The sequence below is a fragment of the Cebidichthys violaceus genome, unplaced genomic scaffold, assembly GCF_023349555.1.
Source record: "Cebidichthys violaceus isolate CVI_PGR_0920_01 unplaced genomic scaffold, fCebVio1.0.p SCAF_1, whole genome shotgun sequence".
Classification (NCBI taxonomy): Eukaryota; Metazoa; Chordata; class Actinopteri; order Perciformes; family Stichaeidae; genus Cebidichthys; species Cebidichthys violaceus.
In genome coordinates this window covers 24,169,713-24,193,816 of record NW_027176262.1, presented here as the reverse complement: position 1 = coordinate 24,193,816, position 24,104 = coordinate 24,169,713, and the positions used below count along the sequence as shown (strand labels likewise).

The window sequence follows — 24,104 nt, the reverse complement described above, 5'->3', positions numbered from 1 at the left end:
GAATGACGACATGTAGCGTTAAAGTGCTGCAAGTGGTCGGAAGACTAGGAGAGATATACAAGTACCATGTATGTTGCTTCTGCACTGAGACCAGCCATAGGTCATAGACAGGCCAGACCCCCCCCCCCCCAAGAGAAAGAAACTTGAGGGCTGCTACCACAGGGAGCACTGGGGGTTAGGACTTTGCAGTAGTCTAGCTCATGATTCAGGTGTTAGTACCATCTTCTGTGACCAAATTAGGACATCCAGCCACACGTTTGTGCCTCGTTGGGTTTAGGGCATAGATTAGGGTAGAACCAGTGTGCCGAGACATAAAGACTTTTATTGTGGTTCTCTTTCACATAAAGTTAATTTCTACACAGTGAACTCAAGCGGGTCTTTGCAGGAGGATCCAGCTTTTGATTCAGACCAGGTAGTGGCACTCCACTCCAATGACGGCACCCTGGCTCCTCGTGATGCTTCCTCTGCCAGACACGTCGGGGTTGTAGATCAGTGTAAAAGCATAGATCAAAATGTTCTCCATCAGCTAAGGAAGAGAGAACAAGTTATTGACATTTCTTGACTGAAAGTTTAATATCAATGCGTGATATGAGTAAGATCCTCACCACTCGTCTGCTGCCACATCTGTGCAGCTCATACTCAAAGGCCAGCACATGAGACACGTCGTCGATCTCAGTGGCAGCGCAGCCACCGAGTGTGATGTCCCCTGGGTTTATCAGCTTGCCAAGGCCCAGCAAGTCCTGGCTCACCTCCACCTGGATCCTGCTTTCCCCACACCTCACCGCAACACGGTTGGCCGTCGCTGGTTGCCGCACTACATAATTGACAGGAGTCTCTTTCACTGAATCCACCGGGTCTTCTGGAAACGTCCAGGACAGCGGGTTGACCGCTGGCTGGATCCGCTGTGCCTGGAGCACGTTGACTTGTTGAGTGGACTCCCTGGAGGGCTCTCTCTCAGGCGCTGCTGCTGGTCCATCAACTCCCCAGTAGTTCTGCTGGCTCACACTGAGGGCTTTAGCGTCACTGAAGCTGATGCACGCAAGCACGACACCAAACACAACAAGCTGCCTGGACCCCATTGTTGCAAACACAGAACGCTCTATCCATCTTCCTCAAGCAGAAGAAGGCAGTGACTCCGCCCTCTGACTCGTCAGCTGGAACCCTTTGCACATGTGGAGATCTCAAAGCTGCACAGGCCTTACTAATTAAAGACAGGAGCAACCAATTTAACCAGTAACCAACACTTTGTACTTCTACTCCATTACATTTTAAAAGGACAATATTGTACTTTCATTATTCAATAAGAGTAACTATAATATTTGTTAATGGTTACTTTACAGATTAAGATTTTATACAATGGAATATCAGATTATTTTATCAAATACAACTAACAATTTTAATTTTCTTAATTAACCAATTAATTGTGTGATTTATGAAAGATCCCAAATTTGTGAGAAATGCTCATTGCAGCTGAGAACAAGGTGACGTCTGGGTCATTATGTGAGGGTGAAAGGAAAAATAGCATTTTCATAAATTTTACTACTTTATTCACCACATTTTTTTACATCTACCTTAGCCACTAGTTGAGCAAATATATTCATAAAAAAGGAATATATTTGCTCAACTAGTGGCTCCAACCCCGGAGTGCACAGAAAATAGATCAGTGATCTGTGTCCAGAAACCCGTAGGATCGTCACAAGCACTCCGAGGAACAGCGGCAATCTGCCTTGAGCTATGGAGGCCTGTAATCGACACTAACGACGTGTCATTCACAGAGTTAAGTAGAGCAGAGCCGGTCAGAAACAACTGAAGTTGAGGTAATATGTGTCCATGCACATTACTGGCGTGACAGATCTGTTTCGTCACATGGTGTTGGTCTTAAGAACGAGTCCCTTTAGGCCTCACAGTTGAATTGTGGTCATCAAACCCTTACTGATTTATGACGTGACGTGTTGTGGTACCAGGCAGAACAACCCTTTACTGATTGGACCTTTAGAGTCCCCACTAAAAGCAGAGCTGCAAACTATCAACACATTGTGTTCCCGTGGAAGTCATGAACTCTAGTTGATTTAACGTCCAGGCCCGGTCCAGGCCCGGTCCACAACCTGACTCTACCGCAGGCATGTGATATTTATTTAGGCCTCCAGGAGTGAGCCCTGGCAGCTGCTTCCTTTTTTGCTGGCTCACAAGCTGAATATCTCCAGACCTATTAAGTGATGAAGTCGACAGCTTGGAGCTTAGCAGAGCATCTCAGAGGACCAGGGAGCACCTAAGGCTAATGGGCCACTAACTTAAATCACTTAAAAAGGCCTTGACTGCATTTTGCCCAAATTACGATGAGACCAGCACCTTATATTTGCCATGATTATTTGGGACGCTGTAGTTTGTATAGTCAGGGTCTAAGAACAAGATCTACACTTTACTCTTTGACTCTATAACACATAATACAACCTCTGGAGGTCAGTGCAGTTCAGCTCTTTAGGTTTCTCTTTTAACTTGATAGAAAAAGTCACTCATTTCAACATGTGGACCATAAAGTCACCATGTTCCTCTTCTTTAGTTCTCTGCTGCCATCTAGTAGCCGCACACTGTATGCTTCTCTTACACTGTAGAGGACCGTCTGCTTGGACAGAAACACATCTGCACTGCAGTGACATGTTGTGCATCATACTTCCCCATTTCAGAGGCAGTGTGTAGTTTAGTGGTGGGGTATCCAAGCGTGTAGGAGAACTACGGTGGTCTTCAGGGAACAAAAAGGATGAGAAAGGCTCACATTTTTCTTAATCTTGTCTTGTGTCCCTGACTCGTAGAATATTAAAGTAAATGTTAAGCCTGGCAAAGATGATAGAAAGACGGCTATGAAGTGACAAGATTATTCATTATGTCCCGCTGAAGGACTCGCCCAGGTCCGAAGACACCGGGGAAAGCAAAACCGAACTGCCGTCAGAGCGAGAGATGAAATATTACAAACTAAGTCTCATCCAACTGGAATGACGAAATGTCCGGAGAGAAACTGCAGCCACTCCATTACGCTTAATTCATCTTAATTAATCACAGCCGTCGGATGTGAATGAGTTTGATAGTTCTAGGCCTCAATAAATTTGATATTGGTCAATAAAGTAATGCAAGGTAATAAGTTAAACTCTGAAGGATGCAAGACTAATTGAAAGGTTAATAAACTAAGATCTCCCTTCTATTAGAATAATATGAAATTGCTTACTCCTTCCTGGTTCTTAAACTCTCCACTGCTAAATGGTGCATTTCATTGATAAACGTCAAACACGTCACACTTCATTGATGAACATGTCAGTCACATACAGTTCTTTTAATTCATGCATGGCTCACCGTTGGTCATTGAACTCATTTATTCATTTATTTGCTGTTTAGTATTTTGGTTTGTAAAAAGATCTGTATTTAATTCACAAAGAACTTGATAATTTGATTTGCGTCTCTATGAAATGATGAGTCACTGCACACTCTAGCAACCCTGAGATTGAGACACTAGCAAATTCTGAAATCTTACGTTTTTCGTCCCAAATTTAATCTAATGTTAAATTCTGTTTAGCCGTCGCTCCCCTTCACCTTTTCTCACAAATTCATGCTTTTATGGTTATTTGAGTTATCATGTCATAGTTGAGTTAATTCATTATTAACCATTACATCTGCTAAAAGCAACAACATCACAAATATCTGACTACAAAACAGGATTCAAAGTGTGTTCAGATGCGTTGTTTACATGGACATTGTCTTCTGTGGAGAGATTTCACAAAGGACAGCTTCAGGTTCTCTAGTTGTAAAAGCCTCTCCAGTACCAGCAGGTACAGTTGAGGCCTGACGCTATGAGCAGGATGACGAGCAGAGTGACGAACAGTCCGAAGCCGATAATGGTGGCGGTGACGGCCCAGACGAATGTCCTTTTGGACATGTCGATCATGGGTGACCTGAGGGCCATTTGCACCCTGCGCGCCCGCCGGCGGTCCTGAGGAGGATAGCGGGCCAAGTTGACGTTCTCCATCCGCAGAGAGCGGATCAGGCACGCCCTCTGGTGGCTCAGCCGGTCAAAGGTGTGTTTACCGTGGTAGTGGCCCATACCACTCTGACCTGGAGGGGGTCACAGACAAGTCTGCAGTCATGTCTGTTGAATTTACAAGCTGAATAATCCGTTCTACTCTACGGAGGAGTAACTGTGTGAGACAGCTGTGGTTGTTGAAGACACACCTGGTGGAGATCTGCACGTCACTGAGTGCTCTCCTATAGTTTAGATTGTTTTTAAGGCCTACGACTTCACTGTTTGGTTCACTCTCACTGAATGATGGATACAAAAAAGCTATAATAACTTAATAAGATGGTGACATAGTGGTAGATGTCTACCTATCGGCGTGTTTTGAGGTTTTTCTGCAACATAGTGGCGGCTTTAAGTGCACAGGGTGGCTTTGGCAAATTTGTTCTGTTTGACCAAAAGTCAAAAATTATAAAAAAAAACCCGCAGAAAAGAGCAAAATCCTCACACTGGAGAAGAAAATGAAACAATGGACCTGTGTTTAGGGTTTAGGAAGATTTTTCTACAGAAATATAGTATGATATCCATAACTATGTTCTTATTTGTGAGAATAAAAATGAAATCAGGAATCGTTTTTGTTGCCTTAGAATAGGCTCTTCGTATCCACATAGGAAGCGGGTCTTTCTCCCCGGAGTCCGCCATGTTGCGCCGCCATTTTTCTACAGCAGCCCAGAATGGACAAACCAAACAAGGCCTATTGCATGTTTACGTTACCTGAAAGCCACCATAGTTCCAAAACACGCTAGTGGCTTCTAGTGGTGAGGTTGCAGATTGCAAGCAACAATATAATAACCCTCTGCTCATGGAACTACGGGGGCCTTCAGGTAGGGATAGGGGTCTTTAGGATTTTATTACTACTAATAGTAGTTATTATAATACTAATAGAATCATAATTAGTATGAATATACTTTGTGATACTTGGTTCTTTGTCTTGAATAAATAATTGCTTTTAAATAAAATAAAATAAAGAAAAGTATTAGAATTTATTTCTAATTTAGATATAATTTATTGTTTCTAACTATATAAAGTCATTAATATCCCACTGGAAACAAATCTAAAATTAAAATAAATAATATTCCTAATATTTATTGCAAGTCAACAGTAAGGAGCTTAGACATTGTGGACTTGAGTAACCCTCACTCTGTATGCTGACTTAGTTCCGTGTGTGTCTGTGTTTGTTTCTATGCGTTCGTGTAGTGGGAGGAGCTTAACTCCGACACAGAGAGCAGAGGAGATGCACGGCGGTGCAAGATGGCGAACTCCATGCACTGCCCTCATGATGAAGTCTAACTAAACACTCAGACAACAAAGCACTTTGAGGCGGTCTTACCGACACCACCGAACGGGAGCGAGCTGAGTGTGTAGTGCATCATGACGTCGTTGACCGTCACTCCTCCACTCGAGGTCTCCTCAATCATCCTTTTTGTTGCCTTAGCAGCAGAAGAAAGGAGAACCATGAAGGACATTAAACATTCACACCTGCTTTACATCTCCTCACTCCTGCGGGGGTTGGTTTCCTCTCACCTTCTTGTCGGAGCAGAAGATGTAGAGCGCCAGAGGTTTCTCTCTCTCGTTGATGAAGCGGATGGCGTCGTCCATGTCGCTCACAGCCACTATAGGCAGCAAGGGGCCGAAAACCTCCTCCTGCATCAGCCTGGAGTGAGGGGGCACGTCCTTCAGCACGGTTGGGGCTGCATGTACATGAACAATGTTCATTAAAACAGAAGTATTGATTTCAGCGCTCTGACTTCAGTCACTACCTCGCTGTATCTTCCTACCGATGTAGCGCTGCGAGGCGTCACTCTGTCCTCCCACCACAGGCGTGTAGCCCTCCATCAGACCCATGACTCTGTTGAAATGACGCTGGTTGATGATCCGGCCGTAGTCTGGCGAGGATTTGGGATCAGCGCCATAGAATTCCTGCGACAAATTGGAAGTTTTTTTTTTTTTTTCTAAAACTATGCAGTTTCATGTTGATTTAGACGTTGGCTGTAGACGGGTCTGACGGACGGTACCAGTAGAGTTTGTCGGATGCAGTCCACCACCCGGCCCTGGATGCAGGGTTCACACAGGATGAAGTCTGGAGCGATGCACGTCTGACCGCAGTTCACAAACTTTCCCCACGTGATGCGACTGCACACACACGGGTATGGAAGAACACGTTGTCAACGTTGATCACTTTCATTCACACTTTACCGAATGAACCATTTGTGTCCAATAAATCATTCACCTCAGTCTTTCATACACACACTTTACCGTCATGCAGACACAGCAGCTGTAGCAGTTAAAGGTCCAAATGCTTTAACCTCTACAGGTCATCAAGCACACTATCGCTGTAGTCTTATCAAAACACATGAGGCCAAATTACCCCTCCGAGCTGCCGTGTCATTTGGCTCTGTGTGTGTGACCGCTAGTGAAACGGGCTACTCTGGTGAGTGGCGAGTTACCGGCATGCGACGCGGATGTCACAGTCCTTGTCGATGTAGCAGGGGCTCTTCCCTCCCAGCTCCAGGGTCACCGGGGTGAGGTGGCGAGCCGCAGCCTCCATCACCAGTTTACCCACGGCGCCGCTTCCCGTGTAGAAGACGTGGTCAAACCTCTGCTTCAGCAGCTCCTGGGTCTCTGACACTCCACCCGTCACCACCGGGTACAGATCCTGGAAATGAACAGCAATCAGTATTTTTTCATCTTTAAATATGCAACTATGTCACCTAAAAGGGGCAACTAAAGAAAACATAAAGCCTTTTTGTGAAACGGTCCTGACTCATCCCTGCTCATACAGTGGCCACTTGGCCAAAGTCAGACATATCTGTGATGCAATGTACTGTGTTGGTACAGCGCTGGACATTATTCCGTCAACAATAGCAGCCGGTTGTTCAGACCTTGTCCAGATAGCGAGGCAGCAGAGCCCGGAGGAGGAGAGACGAGTGTTCGCTGAGCTCTGACGGCTTCACCACGGCTGCGTTGCCTGCAGAGAGAGAACACAGGTCTCTGTGAGGGCAGTGACATCACTGAGTGACGGAGACGGAGACCTTTCTCTCTCAATTCTTCTCAAACTTCTACTGCAAAACACAAGTTTGACCAACATGCATATTTAAAGACATCAACTTATATTAGGTATTAGGTATTTAACTGTTATTATTATCTTATCCGTTATCTTTAGTGTCCCTTAAAGGAGCGGTGTGCAGGATTTAGTGACGTCTAGCGGTGACACCCCTCCACTCACCCCTCCCCTCACCCCTCCCCTCACCCCTCCCCTCACCCCTCCCCTCCCTGTGTGTTGGAGAACTATGGTGGCCTTCAGGTGACTTGCCAACGCTAAAGTCTCTCACTGGATCCGGGGTTTGCTTTGTCCGTTCTGGGCTACCGTAGCAACATAGCGGTGCAACGCGACTCTGTGAGGAGCACCCACTCCATATGTAGATGTGAGGGGCACATTCTAAGCTAACAAAAACCAAACCTTTCTTAGATTTAGGCGATTATACATTATTGAAAACATAGTTTTGAATATTATATTTCCATTTATGACATTAAATAACCCTACATCCACCACACTGCACCTTTAAATAAGGATTCCTTTTTTTAAATGACTCCCGCAAAGGAATCATCTTCTTTTCAGAACTTTTACTGACCTGCAGCGATAGCTCCAACCAGCGGCTGGAGGGTGAGGGCCCACGGGTAGTTCCAGGCCCCGATGATGAGCACCACCCCCAGAGGCTCCGGCTGCACGTAGACCTCGTCGGATATGGTGAGGAGGTTCCTTTCGACCGGTCGTGGAGCAGCCCACTCCGCCAGCTTCTCTAAAGCCAGCTTGATCTCGTTCTCAATGCCAATCATCTCCAAGAGCGGTGTGTCGTACTGGCTCTGTAGGAGATCCAGCACGCTCAACGCGTTATTGTCGTCACGTTAAATGATGCATGCAGCGGTGTGCCGTGTCTCCACTCACCCTGTTGATGTCCTGTTTGAGAGCAGTGGCGATCTCAGCCTCTTTCTCAGTGATCATCCTCTTCAGGGCGTGAAGCTGCTGCAGTCTGAACTCCAGAGGCCGAGTCCTGCCACTTAGGAAGGCCTCCTTGGCCCGCTTCACCGCTTGCCTCTCCATCGATAGCTCGAGGACTACAAAGAGCCTCTGAAACTGACGTCAACTGACGTCTGAGACACAAACGTAGGACAGCAGGCTTTGTCTGTTTGGAATATGTCAAAATGTCCTCATATAACTTCTACTTTCTGCACAATCAACGAGGCAACGCTAACTTCCGGGTTGGATCACAAAAACAGGTCCTACGGGGTCACCAACACAAGATCGTTAACGAGCACTTAACAGTCTGATTGTATCTGGTCATGAGTGATGACAAAAGGTAACACGAGCTGCTTAGTATGTACAGTTACACAACAAACCAGCCTTTAGCACATCTAAGCCAGGTAAACTCTGAACTCGCTCTAGATAGTTTTGCCTCAAAACAAGTGGTCAACAGTTGTAATGTGCAAAACAAGTTCTAGAACAAGTGAAGGACTGTCGGAGACAAGTCCAATGTCTGCTCAGTCACGCAAAGAAGGCAACAAATATAAGGTATTAACGAACATATATAACGGTGTTTCCTCTTTAACACAGATTTGGGTTTTTGGTCTCTGAGCTCTCTGCTGACATTTCTTTGAGATTTGAAGCCTTCATAAAAAGTTTCATTATCTTTATTAAAACGCTCAAATCCTCACGCATCACACTTTTGCTTTTAAAAAAGAAGGGAAAGTCTGCATCTATTTGTACCCAGACCGTCCCAAAGCGGTCCGTGTCGATGCGCATCTATCTACATGAAGCATGTGTTTGACATCATCGTGCACATGTAACCTCTGTTATTATTCAACTACATGAACGGATCAGCTGAGAAAGAATAAATAGTGGACTCACCAGCAGCCTCGGGTGAAACGCGCGGTGGACTCTCAGTGAAGCATCGGTTCAGTAGTCCGTCACTGCTCCGGTGAGAGAGCGCTCCAGAAGCCCGACGCGCTGCGGGCGGACTGACTGACTGACGGTCATTGTCCACTGGTCACCAGTCAGCTGCTCTGGGATCAGTTTACCGGGCAGCTTGCTCCCTGTAACCACCGGCGTCATTCAGAGCACCTGAAGCAGCGAGACCCCCCCCCCCCCCCCCCCCCCTCTTTTACAGCCTTCAGTCAAGTTAATTTTTTACCCAGAGAGTCCTCATGGAGGTCAATGTGTCTTAATACCAGCATATAAACCAAAGCAGCGTGTCATAAATTACAATAACCTTGGGTACTGTGTTAATAATATGCCACTGTTAAGATATATCATATATATATATATATATGAGTTAATCAATAAAATAACAACAGCAGGACAGTGATTTATAATAGACCTTTTGTGTTTATGCATATTTACAGAAACAAAAAACAGAACTGGCAACATTAAAAGCAGACATGCTACAGTTTTATTACCAGTGATGGAATTTTTCATAACTTCACAAAATTCAATACCAATATTGCAGATCATTGTGCTATAAATATGCTGTGAAACAATATTAAACTCTGGTAGCAGCTTAAGGTGTAACATACTTATAAAACCATATATTTAAGAGACAGAAATCAGTCGACAGTAGTGCATAAAAGGGAAATGTTCTGGACCAGTAAATCACGAGAGTGCTGTGTTTATGCTACAGGTCAGAGGTCGGCTGGCAGTCCCACGGTCACCTGCACCACCAGCTTCCACCGCCGGCGTCTGCTCCTCAGCCTCATTGAAGGAACCTCTGCAGGAAACAGGAGATCCATAAAGTGTGAAGAGACTGTTTGAGGGACAACTACAGTTCAACTGCTCACAGAAAGCACAACAAGCGTAGATGTCAACAAAGGTGGTGGGGTGGACCACAACAAAAGGGGCCATTTAGCAGAGGACAGTGGAGCATGCTGGGTAATTAAAGGGAGGGTAGATGGGGGGGGGGGGGGGGGGGGGCATTATGAGGTTAGATTTCTCGGACAACGCCACACATTGTCTGCCGGAGACAAAGCCATTGTTGTAAGACGGTACAGGCCTGTAGGATTGTGGGTGGGGGGGGGGGTACGAATATCTGGTTATCTTGAGAAACTGTATTTTGTCGTTATTTAAAAAGGTCATCACACAAATAGCCCACTGTTAAAAAATAAACACACTTCTCTCGTCAAAATAATAGCTTGTCCACTTGTTACATGAAGTATAACTGTTGCATAAAACACGACGACGTCCTGCTGTTGAGGTGAATATGATGCCATCAGCCTTCCCCTCGTCATGCGGACACTAATTAATACTGAATACAGTCTTACGTTGGAGTGAAACAATGTGATAATAAAGTGTGTCAATTATTAACAAAGAATTTACAGCGCTTACAGGACAACGACATCTCGTTCTGTAAGACAAGTCATTAGTGATCTGCTAAATGGTAAAAGCTACACGTCATCATTCACCCATTCCCAACCGTTCCCACACTGATGGCAGGGTCCGCCACGCAATGCGCCGCCTGCACACCAGGACTAAACACATTCACACCCGTTGCATCACATTGCAATCATATTCATATTCGCACGCCGATGGGACAGCCTTCGGGGGTTAAGTGTCTCGCCCGGGGACGCATCGATATGAACCGCCCATCTCTCCGATTGGAGGTTCTCTGAGTCACGGCCGCCAGGCATCCAATGGTTGATGAGCGACACCACGATCGAGTGGCACTGAAAGAGAACGCCGCCTGAATTAAGAATAGTCCAGTCAAGTGTTTTTTATTGGTCCCAATAGCCTCTTTCATTATATATTAAAATATATATTTTCAGGATAAGTCAGTCTGGGTAAAACGGTGTTAATATCGGAGGGTCTATGTACACCTATCTTTGATCTGTAATCTTTTCAATTAAAAACAATAACTCCACAGTCTCTGCGACTCTTCCTGTGCACACTGTGTGTTGGAAAATGAAATAAATTAAAAGTGTGTTCCCTTGGTTGAGCCGTGCTACAAGCTCCCGTCACCACTTTGCTTCAAATGTCCTCGTTGACAGTGGGTTAAGTGGGTTAAGTGGGTTTGGCCGTTCATATTCAGAGGTGCCGATGTACGAAAGAAGTGCTTCATGCAACATGCTGCAGAGAACGCCGACCAGGATGTGTGGATGTGAGACGCATCAACGTTGACCAATAAGTACAGAAGTCTGGAGACCTCAAGCTTTCAATCTGTGAGCCGATGTGCTTCATGTCACTCACACTACATTCAACGATGATAAATGTTGTTCAAATGTTTGGATTTTTAGAAAGTTATTTTCATAGGAGGGTATCCTTAAAGTGCAAACATACATTTAACACAGATCTTATCCGATAGTTTTAAAACCAACGTAAACATAAATTATTACCCATTATTTACCTTCATTAAGTATATAATGGTATACTTTTCATACCTAAATAACTAATTAAAAGAAATACTGTTTCTGAATAACACCAAACAAAAGAAGAAGCCCAGTTAATAGCCAAGCACAGATTAATCACAGTTATTAAGTTATACTTGTTAGAATAACATGGTGGATCTTTTTGATTTTTGAAGACACACTTTTAATCAGAACCATTCAGTGATGCTTCATATAAAAGGTCATTATAAACAAGTAATAACACATTTATAAGATGTGTATCAACATTGTGTATAAAGACGATACAATTAGAAAAAGAAAGAAAAGAATCCATGCAGCCGTCCTTGTAGCAGCAAGTGAACAGGAGGAGGCGGAGCAAACAGCCCCGTGGTGCACCTGAGATGAGGATCAGAGGAGGAGGAGGAGGAGGAGGAGGAGGAGTGGCTGCCGGGTTCAGCCGGTCAGGAAGATGCTTAACTTACAATCTGTCATTTCTGGTTTACCTACGCAGATCTATTTCATGTCCTCATTTCAATAAAGGGTTTTACACATTCAGGAACACATTGTTAAATATCCTGCATGGAGCAATAACCTTTCCATTTTTTAACTGTGAATTCAGCTACGTGTCGGGACGGCACACAAGAACAGTGCAGATCATCCCTCTTGACAACAGCTTGAAGGATCTGGTTTAAGGATTCGGTATTTTTCTTAGAGTCACTAACAAGTACTGTGTGTCTATCCAAAGCCTGATGTATCGTAATCCTCTGAGCCACAGAGCTCCACTGTTGACTAAAATCACCGAGCCTTTTAGAACACGAGACGATAACCTGCTCTAAGATTGACATCTTCAGTAGGAATCAATGGACAGGAGGAGAACGCTTCAACAGACTGACAAACACATTTCTGCTTCTCTTATTTATTAATACAGCAGTTTTAAGGAGTTGCCCTCGAAGGCAACAGGAACTAGCAGCAACCATTGGTCATCCTGATGAAACGTTGTTTCCAAAGCTCACCGTCGTTGTTATTGGTCTCTGGGTTGATTACTAACCATGGTGTGACAGACAGGCTTTTTATTCAAAATATGACCAGACTTTAATATTAATGGGGATGATACTTAATCTGCATTTTGTTTTCATACTCTTACAAAATCTTACAAAAATAGTGGTTTTCCATTTTATGTAATACAGCACGGTGATGCTGTATTTTACAGATCAGTGTAAAGGAACATATTCAATTAATTTACTCTCGTTAATCGCTAGCGTGATCTAGAGACTCTTCACAGAGAGGAAGTGAAACGAGTCTACAGGCAAGTGCTGGACTGTAACAGTATGAAGTGCTGGAAAACTGATCATGAACTGAACGAAACGCACCAAACTCACAAGTGCCTCAGAAGTTACTACCAGATCCTTCTTTCCAGGAAGCGTCCTAGAAACTAATGCGTCAAGTAACACATCGCCCAAATCAAAGCAAACTCGGTTGCCGCTCTTCTGACCGAACTGGGATATTTGAGCTCCTTTACCTGCACCACAAACGCTGCCAAGCCGGCAAACGTGGCCAGCAGCGCCACGCGCCGCAGTCGGCCCACGTTGACCCGCTTGAGCAGAAAGAACCGCGCCCAGCCCAGCTTCTTGGCTGTGTGGGGGGGGTAGCGCATGCTGTTGACGCCCTCCATCTTCAGCTGCTTGATCAGACAGCTGCGCAGGTGGCTGAGCCGGTCGAAGCTGTGCCGACCGTGGTAACAACCCATGCCGCTGTTACCTGAGCGAGAGAGACGGAAGAACAAGTCAGCCGTACGTCGGCGTTGTTCCCCCAAATGAAGAGGAGGCTGAATAGCGGCAGGTCGGTAGAACCGGTTCACACTCACCGACTCCTCCAAAGGGCAGAGCGCTAACGGTGAAGTGCACCAGGCAGTCATTAGCCAGCAGAGCTCCGCTGGACGTCTCCGCTATCACCCTTTTGATCAGCTGTTCAGATACAAACGGTCCATCAGACAGAGCGCTGCGGGGACAATCTCATCAACGCATCAGAACGAGACTGTTTGAAATACTGACTTGAATAAAAAGGGGATGCGTTTACCTTGTTGTCGTGGGAGAAGATGTATATAACCAGAGGTTTCTCTCTCTCGTTGATGAACTGGATGGCCTCGTCTACGCCGCTGACGGTGATGATGGGCAGCAGCGGCCCGAAGATCTCCTCCTTCATCACTTTGGATTCCCCCGTCACATCCTTCAACACGGTGGGGGCTGCCAGGAGAGAGGAAGAGGAGGCTTTGTGTACAGTGGACAAACAAGATAGTGTAGTGTCATGGTTGCCTGTTGCCTATTCCATGTTATGGACTATGAAGTAATCAACAATTTTACATATAGATGAGAGGGAGCTTGGTATATCTTCAATGTCATTAGTCTGTCAAAGCTTATTTTGACCTGTGCCTGCACCCATCAGTTCAGCTAATGAGCATCAACAACTAAAAGGACAACATACCCCAACGCCTCAACTACCAACACAGACGAGGCTTGAATGTCTCTACCGTACAATCAATCATCCACTGGTGCAACAAAGAAGACCTCTATATCTCCTGAAATGGTGAATAAATTAGGCTTGTTGTTTGGACAGAGTGTCTAATAGTTTAATCATACAGTACATCTAAATTGGAACGCTTTCACTGTTATGAATCCAGGATGACCACACACTTTTCAGAGACATCCATCTGGAGAGACTGACACTTTCCCAGTGAGCCCACGGGCCTGTTGGGCCGACACAATGGCCCAACCAGCCAACCAAAAAGGACCTTCACACAGGAAACCGTTATTTGTGTCTCGTGTGAAACCAAGTCTGTCATTTTCCCTTAGTTTTGTTACGCAACGTCTGTACTTTACTAATGCCGGTTACTTAACAGACGGACCGGGAAATTTAACAAGAGGAAACCGACGTCTCCGACACGTCCACAGCTAACGCTAGAGGGTCTCTAGAGGGTCATAGTTTGAAGCTTAGGGCCACTGACAAAGTGCTGTTATTTTACGAGTTGGGAGTGAGAACCTGTTGGTTTTACAACTTGTCAACATTTTTTTTTTTTTTTTTTTAAATAGTGCTTTAAGACTACATTCACGGCAGGGACTACCATGCCACCCATAAGGACTGAGTCCTGATCTCACACACACCAAAGACACAGTCTTGCTGGAGGACACATCGGCAAGGACTGGGGGAGCCGAGGATCGAACCGCCGACCTTCTGATTAGACCCACTCCACCTCTGAGCCACGGACTGGGCCTCTTCTTAAGAATGTGAATCAACACCGTGTGCATGGCAGTAATAAAACACGGGCCAATCAGCCGGACTCTTGAACTAACCACCACCACAATCAATTCAGTTCACTCACTCACACACTCACACACAATTATTTTTAGCAACCACCTGCTCAGACAAAGCATGTACCTATGTAGCACTGGGATTCATCACTGTCTCCGCCAACAGCCACCGTGCTGCCCTCCAGCAGAGCCACCAGCCTCTTAAAGTGCCGCTGGTTTATAATGCGTCCGTAGTCCTCAAAGGTTTCTGGGTTATCTGTGTAAAACTCCTGCGTTGTGTAGAATAGAAGATCAATTATGTTCACATTACTTACAACATCTTCACCGATACGCTGCCATGACTTTCAGACACGTTTTCATAACCAGTCTCTGTGTATACATGGAGAAAATACATAAAAATGCATGTCACAATGTAGCACAGTATATCTTAACGAAGATCAATGACAGACTCTGACCGTCGAGGACTCTGACCTGAAAAAGATGGCTTGTGTCATAACAACCTGTGGGCAGGCCTGGACTTCTTTGTGCTGTGATATGGTAGTGTGTGAACAGAGAAAAGACATAAAGGGTAGCTTCTGATTGCATGAGTGGTGGAGTGTAGAGGATTCATTGAAAACATACAAAACTAATGAAAAAAAGAGCAAGGAGGCAGCTGCTGGGCCTCAGAGGTCGACGTCAAGTTAACTGGACGGTGGCGGATCCCGGTCCTTCTCTTCATGTCTCACGAGTTACATGTCCAAGTGAAGACCAGACCTTCACCGACTGATCTACGCAAGATTTTCCCCCGTCGATCTTAACTGAACCGCCTACGTTTGTTTTTGTGAGGCAAACGCACAAAATCTGTGGACTTGCGCTTGTCGTCTGCAGCGGGAAAACTCGACACACTACTCAGTCCAGCACTGCATGATGGGACGTGTGGGCCGTCGCTACACACACGCTGGTTACTAGGGAGAATCCGCGTGTACGCATAAATCCTCTCCTCCGCCCACCCGGATGACTCCTTTTCTTCAATTAAGAGAACATGCAAGTGTTGCGTCTCAAAGTGTAAAGTAATGCTTCACGGCTTCGTCGGACACAGCTGAGGTGGAGCCGTGCAGATTAGAATGAGAGCGACTCCGTAGACCTGCGAGTAAAACCCTCTTCCCACAGCCTCCGGTTTAGACGCACACCGGTCGGACTGGAATGATTGTCGTAATGTAGGAGGGCCTAAACAGAACCACAGTCAATGAGCTACTGTCTGCCCGCTGCGCTCCCCCAGCACGACACCCACCCAGTGGATCACATGAGCTCCTTGAGATATGCGAAGAGCTCACAGACAGAAATGTCTCGCCTTATAGCTAGATGATGATGATGAAGATGATGATGATGATGATGATGATGTGTCAAGAGTCCCTTCTGGTAAGAACCGACACATTACAAACCCAGCTTTAGACCGACCTTGATGCACTTCTTGATCTCTTCTATTACTCGGCTCTGGATGCAGGGTTCACACAGGATGAAGTCTGGAGCGATGCATGTCTGGCCACAGTTGACGAACTTTCCCCACGTGATGCGTCTGCATTGGGAGAAACGATAACGAAAGAGCCTCAAACCTTGAAGATACTCTCTTACGTTGCCGTAGCTCCCCGACTGCTGTTGTTTTAAGTCGTAATGGCAGCGTCTCTGTGATTCTACAGTTCAGACTGACCGGCATGCGACGCGGATGTCACAGTCCTTGTCGATGTAGCAGGGGCTCTTCCCTCCCAGCTCCAGGGTCACCGGGGTGAGGTGGCGAGCCGCAGCCTCCATCACCAGTTTACCCACGGCGCCGCTTCCCGTGTAGAAGACGTGGTCAAACCTCTGCTTCAGCAGCTCCTGGGTCTCTGACACTCCACCCGTCACCACCGGGTACAGATCCTGGGTAGGAAAACACGCAGTCATTAAAACCCCCCCCATGTCCATTCACACCAGATGTAGCTAAAGAGAGGAGTCCTCTTGAAGGAAGCAGGAGGCTCACTTTGTCTAGATACTGAGGGAGCAGCTCCTCCATGACCTTAGCAGAGTGGGAGCTGACCTCCGACGGCTTTATTACTGCAGCGTTTCCTGAAAGATGACAGAGACACAACGTGAGCGATCGCAATCGTTACGCAAAGCCTGTTTTCACCTGCCGGTTACTCGTGGCATCATTTGTGTCATTTGCATTTGTGTAGTAAAGAATAAAAAAGCCTTTTGCCAATAAAAGGAAAAACTAATGACGATGGGACAAGCGAAGCGAGGGACCACCCTCACTTCTCTCAGTGAAACCTGTAACACGTTATTTTGATAAAGTTCCTAGTTTATCAGAGAGCATACGTTTCAGAATACCTGACGCACAAAGCACTGAACGACTAGGAGTCAAGCTGCTCACATGCATGGAATGTGTTTTGCTGGATATTAACACTGCATCATTTTCAAAAAAGGATCTAAAATAAGAACAAACTCGTTAATGATGTAAAATCAGGTAATTAACGGCGTTTCCTACTTTATCAAACTGGTTTTGTTAGCTTTGAGCAGAGGATGTGATAATCAGTGACACATCTATTAAATCAGGCCAAACAAGACATTTATATTTAATCTCTCTTTGTGTAATTAATCTAGTGCCGTTTTGTCCAACCCTTAAGGAGCAGTGCGTGTGAGATTTAGTGGCATCTAGTGGTGAGGCTGCAGATTGCCACCAACCCTCTGCTCATCCCTCCCTTTCCACTGTTCAGAGAACTACGGTGGCCTGCAGGTGGGGAGGAGCATCTTTAGGATTTTATCACTACTAGGAGTAACTCTTAATATCTCCATTTGTTTTCATTAATTTGTAAAAACGTATATATACACACAATTACAATGCATCAAGAGCGTACACATGTAGCTACAACATCTACGCTACGCACACTTAATAAGACCGGGACCCCTATTTGCAAAGACATATGGGTGCGTATGGGTATGTTTAGTACCTGCAGCGATAGCTCCAACCAGCGGCTGGAGGGTGACGGCCCACGGGTAGTTCCAGGCCCCGATGATGAGCACCACCCCCAGAGGCTCCGGCTGCACGTAGACCTCGTCGGATATGGTGAGGAGGCTCTTCTCTACGGGCCGAGGAGCCGCCCACTCCGCCAGCTTCTCCACAGACAGACCGATCTCCCCCTCCAGTCCCAGCGTCTCAAACAGCTCCGTCCCATGTGCACTCTGGAAGCGTGAGCAGGGACGAAACTCAATTCATTCAAATTCACTGAGGCTGGAGCACAGCTGAGACCTGCTGTCAGTCCCGTTAAGTTACTGCTAACATCTCCTGGCTTAAAATAACGGGGGACTTTTATTGTGAAGAATTTATAGAAAATAAAATGTGTATCCACCACTTCACAGCCACTCCTCTGACCACGAAATATAGCCAAACTCTCTCCGATCAGCCAGGTCGCTTTGAAGCGTCACATGTGGACTCAGAGTTACGATCACAACAACCGCATTTAAAAGACGAGATTAACCGCGGCCTCGAGTCTTATTATCATCTGTGGGATCTCTCGAGTACAGAGCAAACAAGCTGTAACATCATGCTCTCATTTTCTGGACGCACAAATCAAATTAAACCGGGACGGTACACTTTATTGCGTACTGCCAAACCCCGATATAAAGGAAATACGTTTATCACGGATAAAGCTGTGAAGTTGGTGTTAATGACAGAAGCATGGCCTCCACATTAAAAATGTAAAAAAACAAAAACAAAACTACTGCAGTGCAGGGCTGCAAGGCAGTAAATGTTGCGTCACCTGAGATACGGACTCAGCTCAGTTAAAAAAAAAGAAATGGTTTGAATTTAAAGTTTATGCAAAGAATAACAAACCAGAAGACAAATGAGGACCGTCTGATCAGAGACTTGCTGCAGTCTTTGGACAAACGTCCCTACGTGGGAGGAATGAGGGTTGTGCTCAACAGTTTAAAGCTTTGTTCACAACGTTGCTAAATTAACATTTGAATGCTGCTCAGCTTCTGTTATGCTTCTTTGTTGCCTAGTGTCTGATAAAGATCAGGCAGCACTAATATCATTATGATAGTTGTAGAATTAGCTGTGATCCAAACACGACAATAACTCCAGAGCGTTACGTCTAAATGATTTTAACATTTCTAAAATACACTTTTCTTAATCCGACTAAACCTGTTCTGCTTCAGGCCATTGTTGTTGGCATTCGGCCTGTCAAAACGACACCTTCACTGCCGTCTGCCGTCCTGCTGCTGTATTTATTTACTGCGCAGTCTGGCAGCGATTTTGATCCTATTTTACCTAAAATAATTAAAATACATTTTGTTCCAAATTTGTACGCGTTGGTTCAAATCCAGGATGCTACAGGTGCATGTCTGTACTCGTAAGAAAAGAAAGATCGTCCTGATGGACAGGGGGCAACTTGCATGGCAGCCCCCCGTCATCAGTGTATGAATGGGTGTGAATGAGTGAATGACGACATGTAGAGTACAGCACTACGAGTGGTTGGAAGACTAGAATAGCGCTGTACAAGCACAGTCCATTCACCAAGACATGCATCTGTGGCTCTAGCAGCACTGTACTAAACCCGTCCAATCATTTCAGTCGGTCCAATGTAGTGATTGGACGGTCTGTCTGTCTGTCTGTCTCACTGTCTGTCTGTGTGCATATTCGTCCAGTGCACTCATTGCTTGTCTCCAGAGTCTTCCACAAGCTGCTAGCACTAACAATAGCCATGTTTGTTGTTTACGTTCATTATGATATTCAGAATAATCATTTTAGGCGACATTCTTGCATTACTAAATCTAGCATTCTCTTTCTAGTTTCTCAAGATAATCAACCCTTTAAGTTAAAACTGAAAAACACAGAGATAGCTCTTGTTTTTTTTAATTTTTTTTTTACACCTATACTGGAAATTGACTGAGTATACACCTGCCTGTGGAGCTTGTGCTTCTTTAAGAGCGTGCATGACTCTTTAAAGGCCGAGAGCAGCATGGTAGTATCTAATCACATACCTGTAAATTACAACAGAAGCTAACTAGATGAGGAACTTGAACAACAACATTTGCTGTGTTCAGTTGTTCTTAGCTGCAAACGTCTGTTTGTTTTAATCAACTCGTTAACCGAGTTTGACTTGATTCCTTCCTAACGCTCGTAAAACGAACCGCTGCTGTTCCAGAGACTGACGATAACATAGGCAGTGAATGTTGGAACCACGTTGGTAAATGCATTCTGCTCTATATTACAATCCTGCCCAGTGAGCTGCCAGGACTCCCCAGGGTGTCCTGGGTTTATAAGGTCTTACTGGAACCCCGTTCACCCCACCTTGCCGAGGTCCCGTTTGACAGCATCTGCAATCTCCCCCCGTCTCTCTGACATGAAGCGGAGCAGGTTCTTCAGCTGGTGGATTCTGTACTCCAGAGGCTTGGTTTTCCCCGTCTGGAAGGACTTCCTGGCCCGTTGTACGACCAGCTGTTCTCGAGACATCTTAAATGACACACGGTGTACAGTCAACAGTCACCCTTGACGCAAACAACAACGTTCTGGTTGATTTAACAGAATTCTACCAAGAAGTTGGCTGATTGCTAACTAGCGCTACAGCTGTAACGTTAGCAAGTTAGCTGTAGCCAGTTAGCTGTAACTAGCTAAAGCTACAAACAAACAAAAAGTTGGCTGTAGCGTCAGTTAGCTAACGAGCAGCTCGTTCGGTAATGACACGTAACACCCATTTTTAGACACATTTCCTTTACCGTTGAGCAATAAAACCCTGAAGAGATTTGTTTCAAATGCAGTAACGTTAAAGTTATCTATCGTTACAAACGTTAGCACTGTACGCTAAGTAACGCCACCTGTAAAGTTATTCAGCATATGACCATCTGGACCTTTGCCTTGACAAACACTAACTATGCTGCTGTAAAAGAAACAATGGTGACACTCAATGACACCTGCAGGCCAGCTACTGTTGTAAAGTGTTACCTCTCAGACCGCAGGCTGCTAGCAGCTTTAACTTAGTGTTGCTGTTGACGCTAGTAGCTTCTCCTTCTTCTTCTTCGTGTTATTAAATAGAGGTAGGCAACTGTCGTTAAAGGTGCATTACCCATAGCTACTATGCCGGAGTGTGAGCCAGAGTTACCTATTCCCGTAGAATAGGGACGAGGAGAAAACAAATTAATTACAAATAATAATTAATAATAAACACTAAATCGTCTATATGAATCCAGTTTCTTTAAAGTGAATTGAAACACGGCTTTATATTTTCCTTCCTCAATGCTACATAACTTCTTAAGATTCAACCAGGACATTCTGATGTAGCATTTCAAAATTAAAGCCCTTCAAATTCGCATGCATGAGCCAACTTCAAATCACATTCATGAGACAATTTGTCTAATTTCAGATTAGATTTTAGAGGAAATGGTGCATAGTTACATCATTTCACCTCAGGTTGATAGCAGACCACCTCAAGGTGTCACTCAGAGAGAACCAGGACATTCTGATGTAGTATTTCAAAATAAAAGCCATTCAAAATCTCATTCACGAGCCAACTTCAAATCACATTCAAGAGACAATTTGTCTAATTTCAGATTAGATTTTAGAGGAAATGGTGCATAGTTACAACATTATTTTACGAGAGATATTAAAACAAATTTGTAAAAAATACAGGAGCTAACAGTATGATTAAATAGATATCCGCCAGAAAATAACTGGTAGGCCTACTTGTATCATACATGTTTTATCGGAATAGCTACAAAACAAAAACATCCTCATTAAATGTTCATAGGGACTGTGCGTGTGCGATGTGAACCGGTAAAGCGGTGAATCGTAACACATCTGGGAAACACTTAAGCTTGTTATTGTGTATATTTTGAAGGTGCTGTCATGGCATCATCCTAAACCTGCCAATTTACCTTTTGCTCAGGGGATTGAGGGGGAACACGGGGCCAGCTGGGCAAGCAAAGACAAGCAAATGTTTCCAACAAGACTGATGACATCTGGGCCTGAGGCTATGAAACAAGAGCTCACCAGGTGTTCTGTTGGAAATTAATTAATTTAAAATTTTAATGGGAGGTGATCTCACCCTTTTCAAAACAAGCGGCTCACAGTAATTAGCAAGACTACAGCATAATCATTATTTACTTCCAGCTACACTTAGTTTTATATTGGAGATGATAGAATCTTTAGGTTAAATAAAGATCTTACATGTCACAGCCTAACACAATCCAGCACTATGATTCTCAGAGCAATCAAAAGGTGCTTATTGACAAGATACATGGTTTAATAAAATAAAATGAATTGTACAAATTAGAATTCATTGGCTTGGCAAGGGTTCAACATTAGATTTTAGTGGAGTTACTGCTTTAATGCATCTTGGCCTGCTCTCCAACCATCAATCAAGAATTCAAAGGACTTTTCGGCTTTGATTACAAAAATGTTATTCTAATGTCTGCTGGATAACATTACACAGACACAGCTTTAGTGTACTTAAATTTAAAAAGCTTTTATGTTTTCATTAGCAGGGCTGAATCTCCATTTCCTGTTTTTATAGTATTAAAGTACCACGCACTGTACAAAGACCTTCACTGATACAGTTTCAAGCTATATTTAAACTCTACATTAATGATCCTTTTATTTGTGTTTGTTAAAAGTGATACTTGATGAAAACAATGTGAATATTTCAACAACTCATCAATTCCTGAACAAAACGTTGTCTTAAAAAACTTTAAATAAGTTGAGTTTACAAAACGTCATAAATCAAAGTCCCTCTGACAAACCACCTTGCATGACAGAACCATTTTGAACTGGTTTTGCTAGCGGCACAGATTCTTTGTTGGGGTCAGTTCTGCCTGGAGTCCCTATACTTTGGGACAATGCTGAAGGCTGGACTAGGGCTGCAGATTTAGAGTGAGGGGTTAAAGGGGCCAGGCCGGGACCCAAAACACTTGCTGGAGACTGGTCAAGGACCACCATGTGTCAGCACCTGGACCACAAAAATCCAGGGCTCTTCTCAGCAGCACATTTTTCCCATTAAGTTGATGATGGGTTAAAAGCAGAAGCTAAATTTTGTATATATGTATAATGACAATATAATAAATTTCTTTCTACATATGTTTCTTATATCTTACCTTACATATTGGTCCATTTCAACCTTTCTTGTATCTCTTATTTTGCATTCATGTTTATATTTATATTAATAATTATATTAATTAATATATTAATGTGTGTTTGTTTTATTGCTTTACTTTATGCCTTTGAGTATTGTGCTTTCTATGCGTCAACAATAACAATTTATGAATTATTTCTTCTTTTTCCTAATAATACTACGACTAATACTACTACTACTACTAATAATAATGACAATAATAAACATCATCATCAATAGCAGCAGCATCGTCTCTAACATTATTGCAGCTTTTCCGCAACTGCACGATATTGTCACGAGATGGCGACATTGTCCGTGCTATCATTAAGCTCCATAGTTTTCAAAGCAAAGACTGAGTGCATGATAGATAGATAGATAGATAGATAGATAGATAGATAGATAGATAGATAGATAGATAGATAGATAGATAGATAGATAGACAGATGGACGGATGGACGGACGGACAGACAGACAGAGAGATAGATAGATAGATAGATGGACGGACGGACGGACAGATAGGTAGGTAGATAGATAGACAGACAGACAGACAGATAGACACACAGACAGACAGACAGACAGACAGACGGACAGACAGACAGACAGACAGACAGATAGATTATTACATACTAACATTGATTGTTTAAATCATATTACTAAAACATTCAATGTTTCAGAACATGCAGTTATTGTCAAGCCTAAACTGTATGATGTATTTCAGGAATTGATCTAACTTCATATCCCACTGGATGTTTTCTGTCCACCACTCCAGAACACCACAGTAACAGTTAATTCCCTTTAAACATTTTAAAAATCCTAAGCATATATACTTAAATGCTGTCTCCATTTCTTTTTTATTCATTATTGTCGTTTTGTCAAGTTCAAAAAGCAAAGCCATGGTCAAATGTTGACAGACAAAAGGCTCAAGTTCTCCAGCAGAGATCTTAAGGGGATCATGATGCAACAGCCCTGATGGAAATGTTCCAGTGTAAACTGAGGGGACAGGTGTGCTGTGGAGGCAGACTGGAGACACTTCACACTCTGGAGGGAGATTGTTAGTTTGTTAGTTTGTTAGTTTGTGAGTGGAAAGAGCCTGAGGTGTAAGTCATGGTCTGGCCTAAGGCACCTGTACTTCCCCACATGTGTTTCTAATCATACCCCAAAAGACATATACCCTCTGGAGAGGTTGAAAGTGTTTCTAACAGTCATCACTACAAACATACAAACAACTATTTGTTTTTGATTAAGGAA

At 44.2% G+C, this 24,104-nt stretch overlaps 3 protein-coding genes across 6 annotated transcripts; all 3 read right to left on the bottom strand.

The window, feature by feature from the left end:
• Positions 1–302: 302 nt before the first annotated feature.
• LOC137886955 (zona pellucida sperm-binding protein 3-like) lies at positions 303–1,158 on the bottom strand. Its single transcript, XM_068729726.1, has 2 exons — positions 606–1,158; positions 303–526 (listed from the first exon to the last, which is right to left on the bottom strand). The coding sequence occupies exons 1-2, from the start codon at positions 1,077–1,079 to the stop codon at positions 404–406; spliced, it is 597 nt and encodes a 198-aa protein (XP_068585827.1). The 5' UTR covers positions 1,080–1,158; the 3' UTR covers positions 303–403.
• Positions 1,159–3,294: 2,136 nt separating this feature from the next.
• Positions 3,295–9,149, bottom strand: LOC137876670 (aldehyde dehydrogenase, dimeric NADP-preferring-like). 2 transcript variants are annotated; one of them, XM_068716446.1, is made up of 10 exons: positions 8,967–9,149; positions 8,007–8,244; positions 7,693–7,924; positions 6,943–7,028; positions 6,508–6,716; positions 6,076–6,193; positions 5,839–5,980; positions 5,585–5,751; positions 5,391–5,490; positions 3,295–4,101 (listed from the first exon to the last, which is right to left on the bottom strand). In XM_068716446.1, exons 2-10 carry the CDS (start codon positions 8,160–8,162, stop codon positions 3,788–3,790), a joined length of 1,524 nt encoding a protein of 507 aa, XP_068572547.1. In that variant the 5' UTR covers positions 8,163–8,244; positions 8,967–9,149; the 3' UTR covers positions 3,295–3,787. The 2 variants fall into 2 exon arrangements, with proteins under 2 accessions (XP_068572547.1, XP_068572556.1); XM_068716455.1 differs by having other exon boundaries at positions 8,007–8,212.
• A 274-nt stretch (positions 9,150–9,423) lies between these two features.
• On the bottom strand, positions 9,424–20,785 carry LOC137876653 (aldehyde dehydrogenase family 3 member A2-like). Of its 3 annotated transcripts, XM_068716436.1 has the most exons (11): positions 20,696–20,785; positions 20,045–20,206; positions 17,700–17,931; positions 16,733–16,818; positions 16,424–16,632; positions 16,174–16,291; positions 14,864–15,005; positions 13,508–13,674; positions 13,296–13,395; positions 12,951–13,189; positions 9,424–9,822 (listed from the first exon to the last, which is right to left on the bottom strand). In XM_068716436.1, exons 2-11 carry the CDS (start codon positions 20,204–20,206, stop codon positions 9,808–9,810), a joined length of 1,470 nt encoding a protein of 489 aa, XP_068572537.1. In that variant the 5' UTR covers positions 20,696–20,785; the 3' UTR covers positions 9,424–9,807. The 3 variants fall into 3 exon arrangements, with proteins under 3 accessions (XP_068572537.1, XP_068572521.1, XP_068572531.1); XM_068716420.1 differs by lacking the exon at positions 9,424–9,822 and having other exon boundaries at positions 12,332–13,189; XM_068716430.1 differs by lacking the exons at positions 9,424–9,822; positions 20,696–20,785 and adding an exon at positions 20,569–20,658 and having other exon boundaries at positions 12,332–13,189.
• Between the last annotated feature and the right edge of the window lie 3,319 nt (positions 20,786–24,104).

Excerpts from the sequence above, each read along its gene's own strand:
- LOC137886955 (XM_068729726.1), bottom strand. The coding sequence starts at position 1,079 with ATGGGGTCCAGGCAGCTTGTTGTGTTTGGTGTCGTGCTTGCGTGCATC. Across the intron at positions 527-605 it reads GATGTGGCAGCAGACGAGTG|CTGATGGAGAACATTTTGAT; the intron begins GTGAGGATCTTA and ends TCTCTTCCTTAG.
- LOC137876670 (XM_068716446.1), bottom strand. The coding sequence starts at position 8,162 with ATGGAGAGGCAAGCGGTGAAGCGGGCCAAGGAGGCCTTCCTAAGTGGC. Across the intron at positions 7,925-8,006 it reads TCAAACAGGACATCAACAGG|AGCCAGTACGACACACCGCT; the intron begins GTGAGTGGAGAC and ends GATCTCCTACAG. Across the intron at positions 5,981-6,075 it reads GCATCCGACAAACTCTACTG|GAATTCTATGGCGCTGATCC; the intron begins GTACCGTCCGTC and ends AATTTGTCGCAG.
- LOC137876653 (XM_068716420.1), bottom strand. The coding sequence starts at position 20,206 with ATGTCTCGAGAACAGCTGGTCGTACAACGGGCCAGGAAGTCCTTCCAG. Across the intron at positions 16,819-17,699 it reads GGTTGGAGCTATCGCTGCAG|GAAACGCTGCAGTAATAAAG; the intron begins GTACTAAACATA and ends GTCATCTTTCAG. Across the intron at positions 15,006-16,173 it reads AGATCAAGAAGTGCATCAAG|GAGTTTTACACAGATAACCC; the intron begins GTCGGTCTAAAG and ends TACACAACGCAG.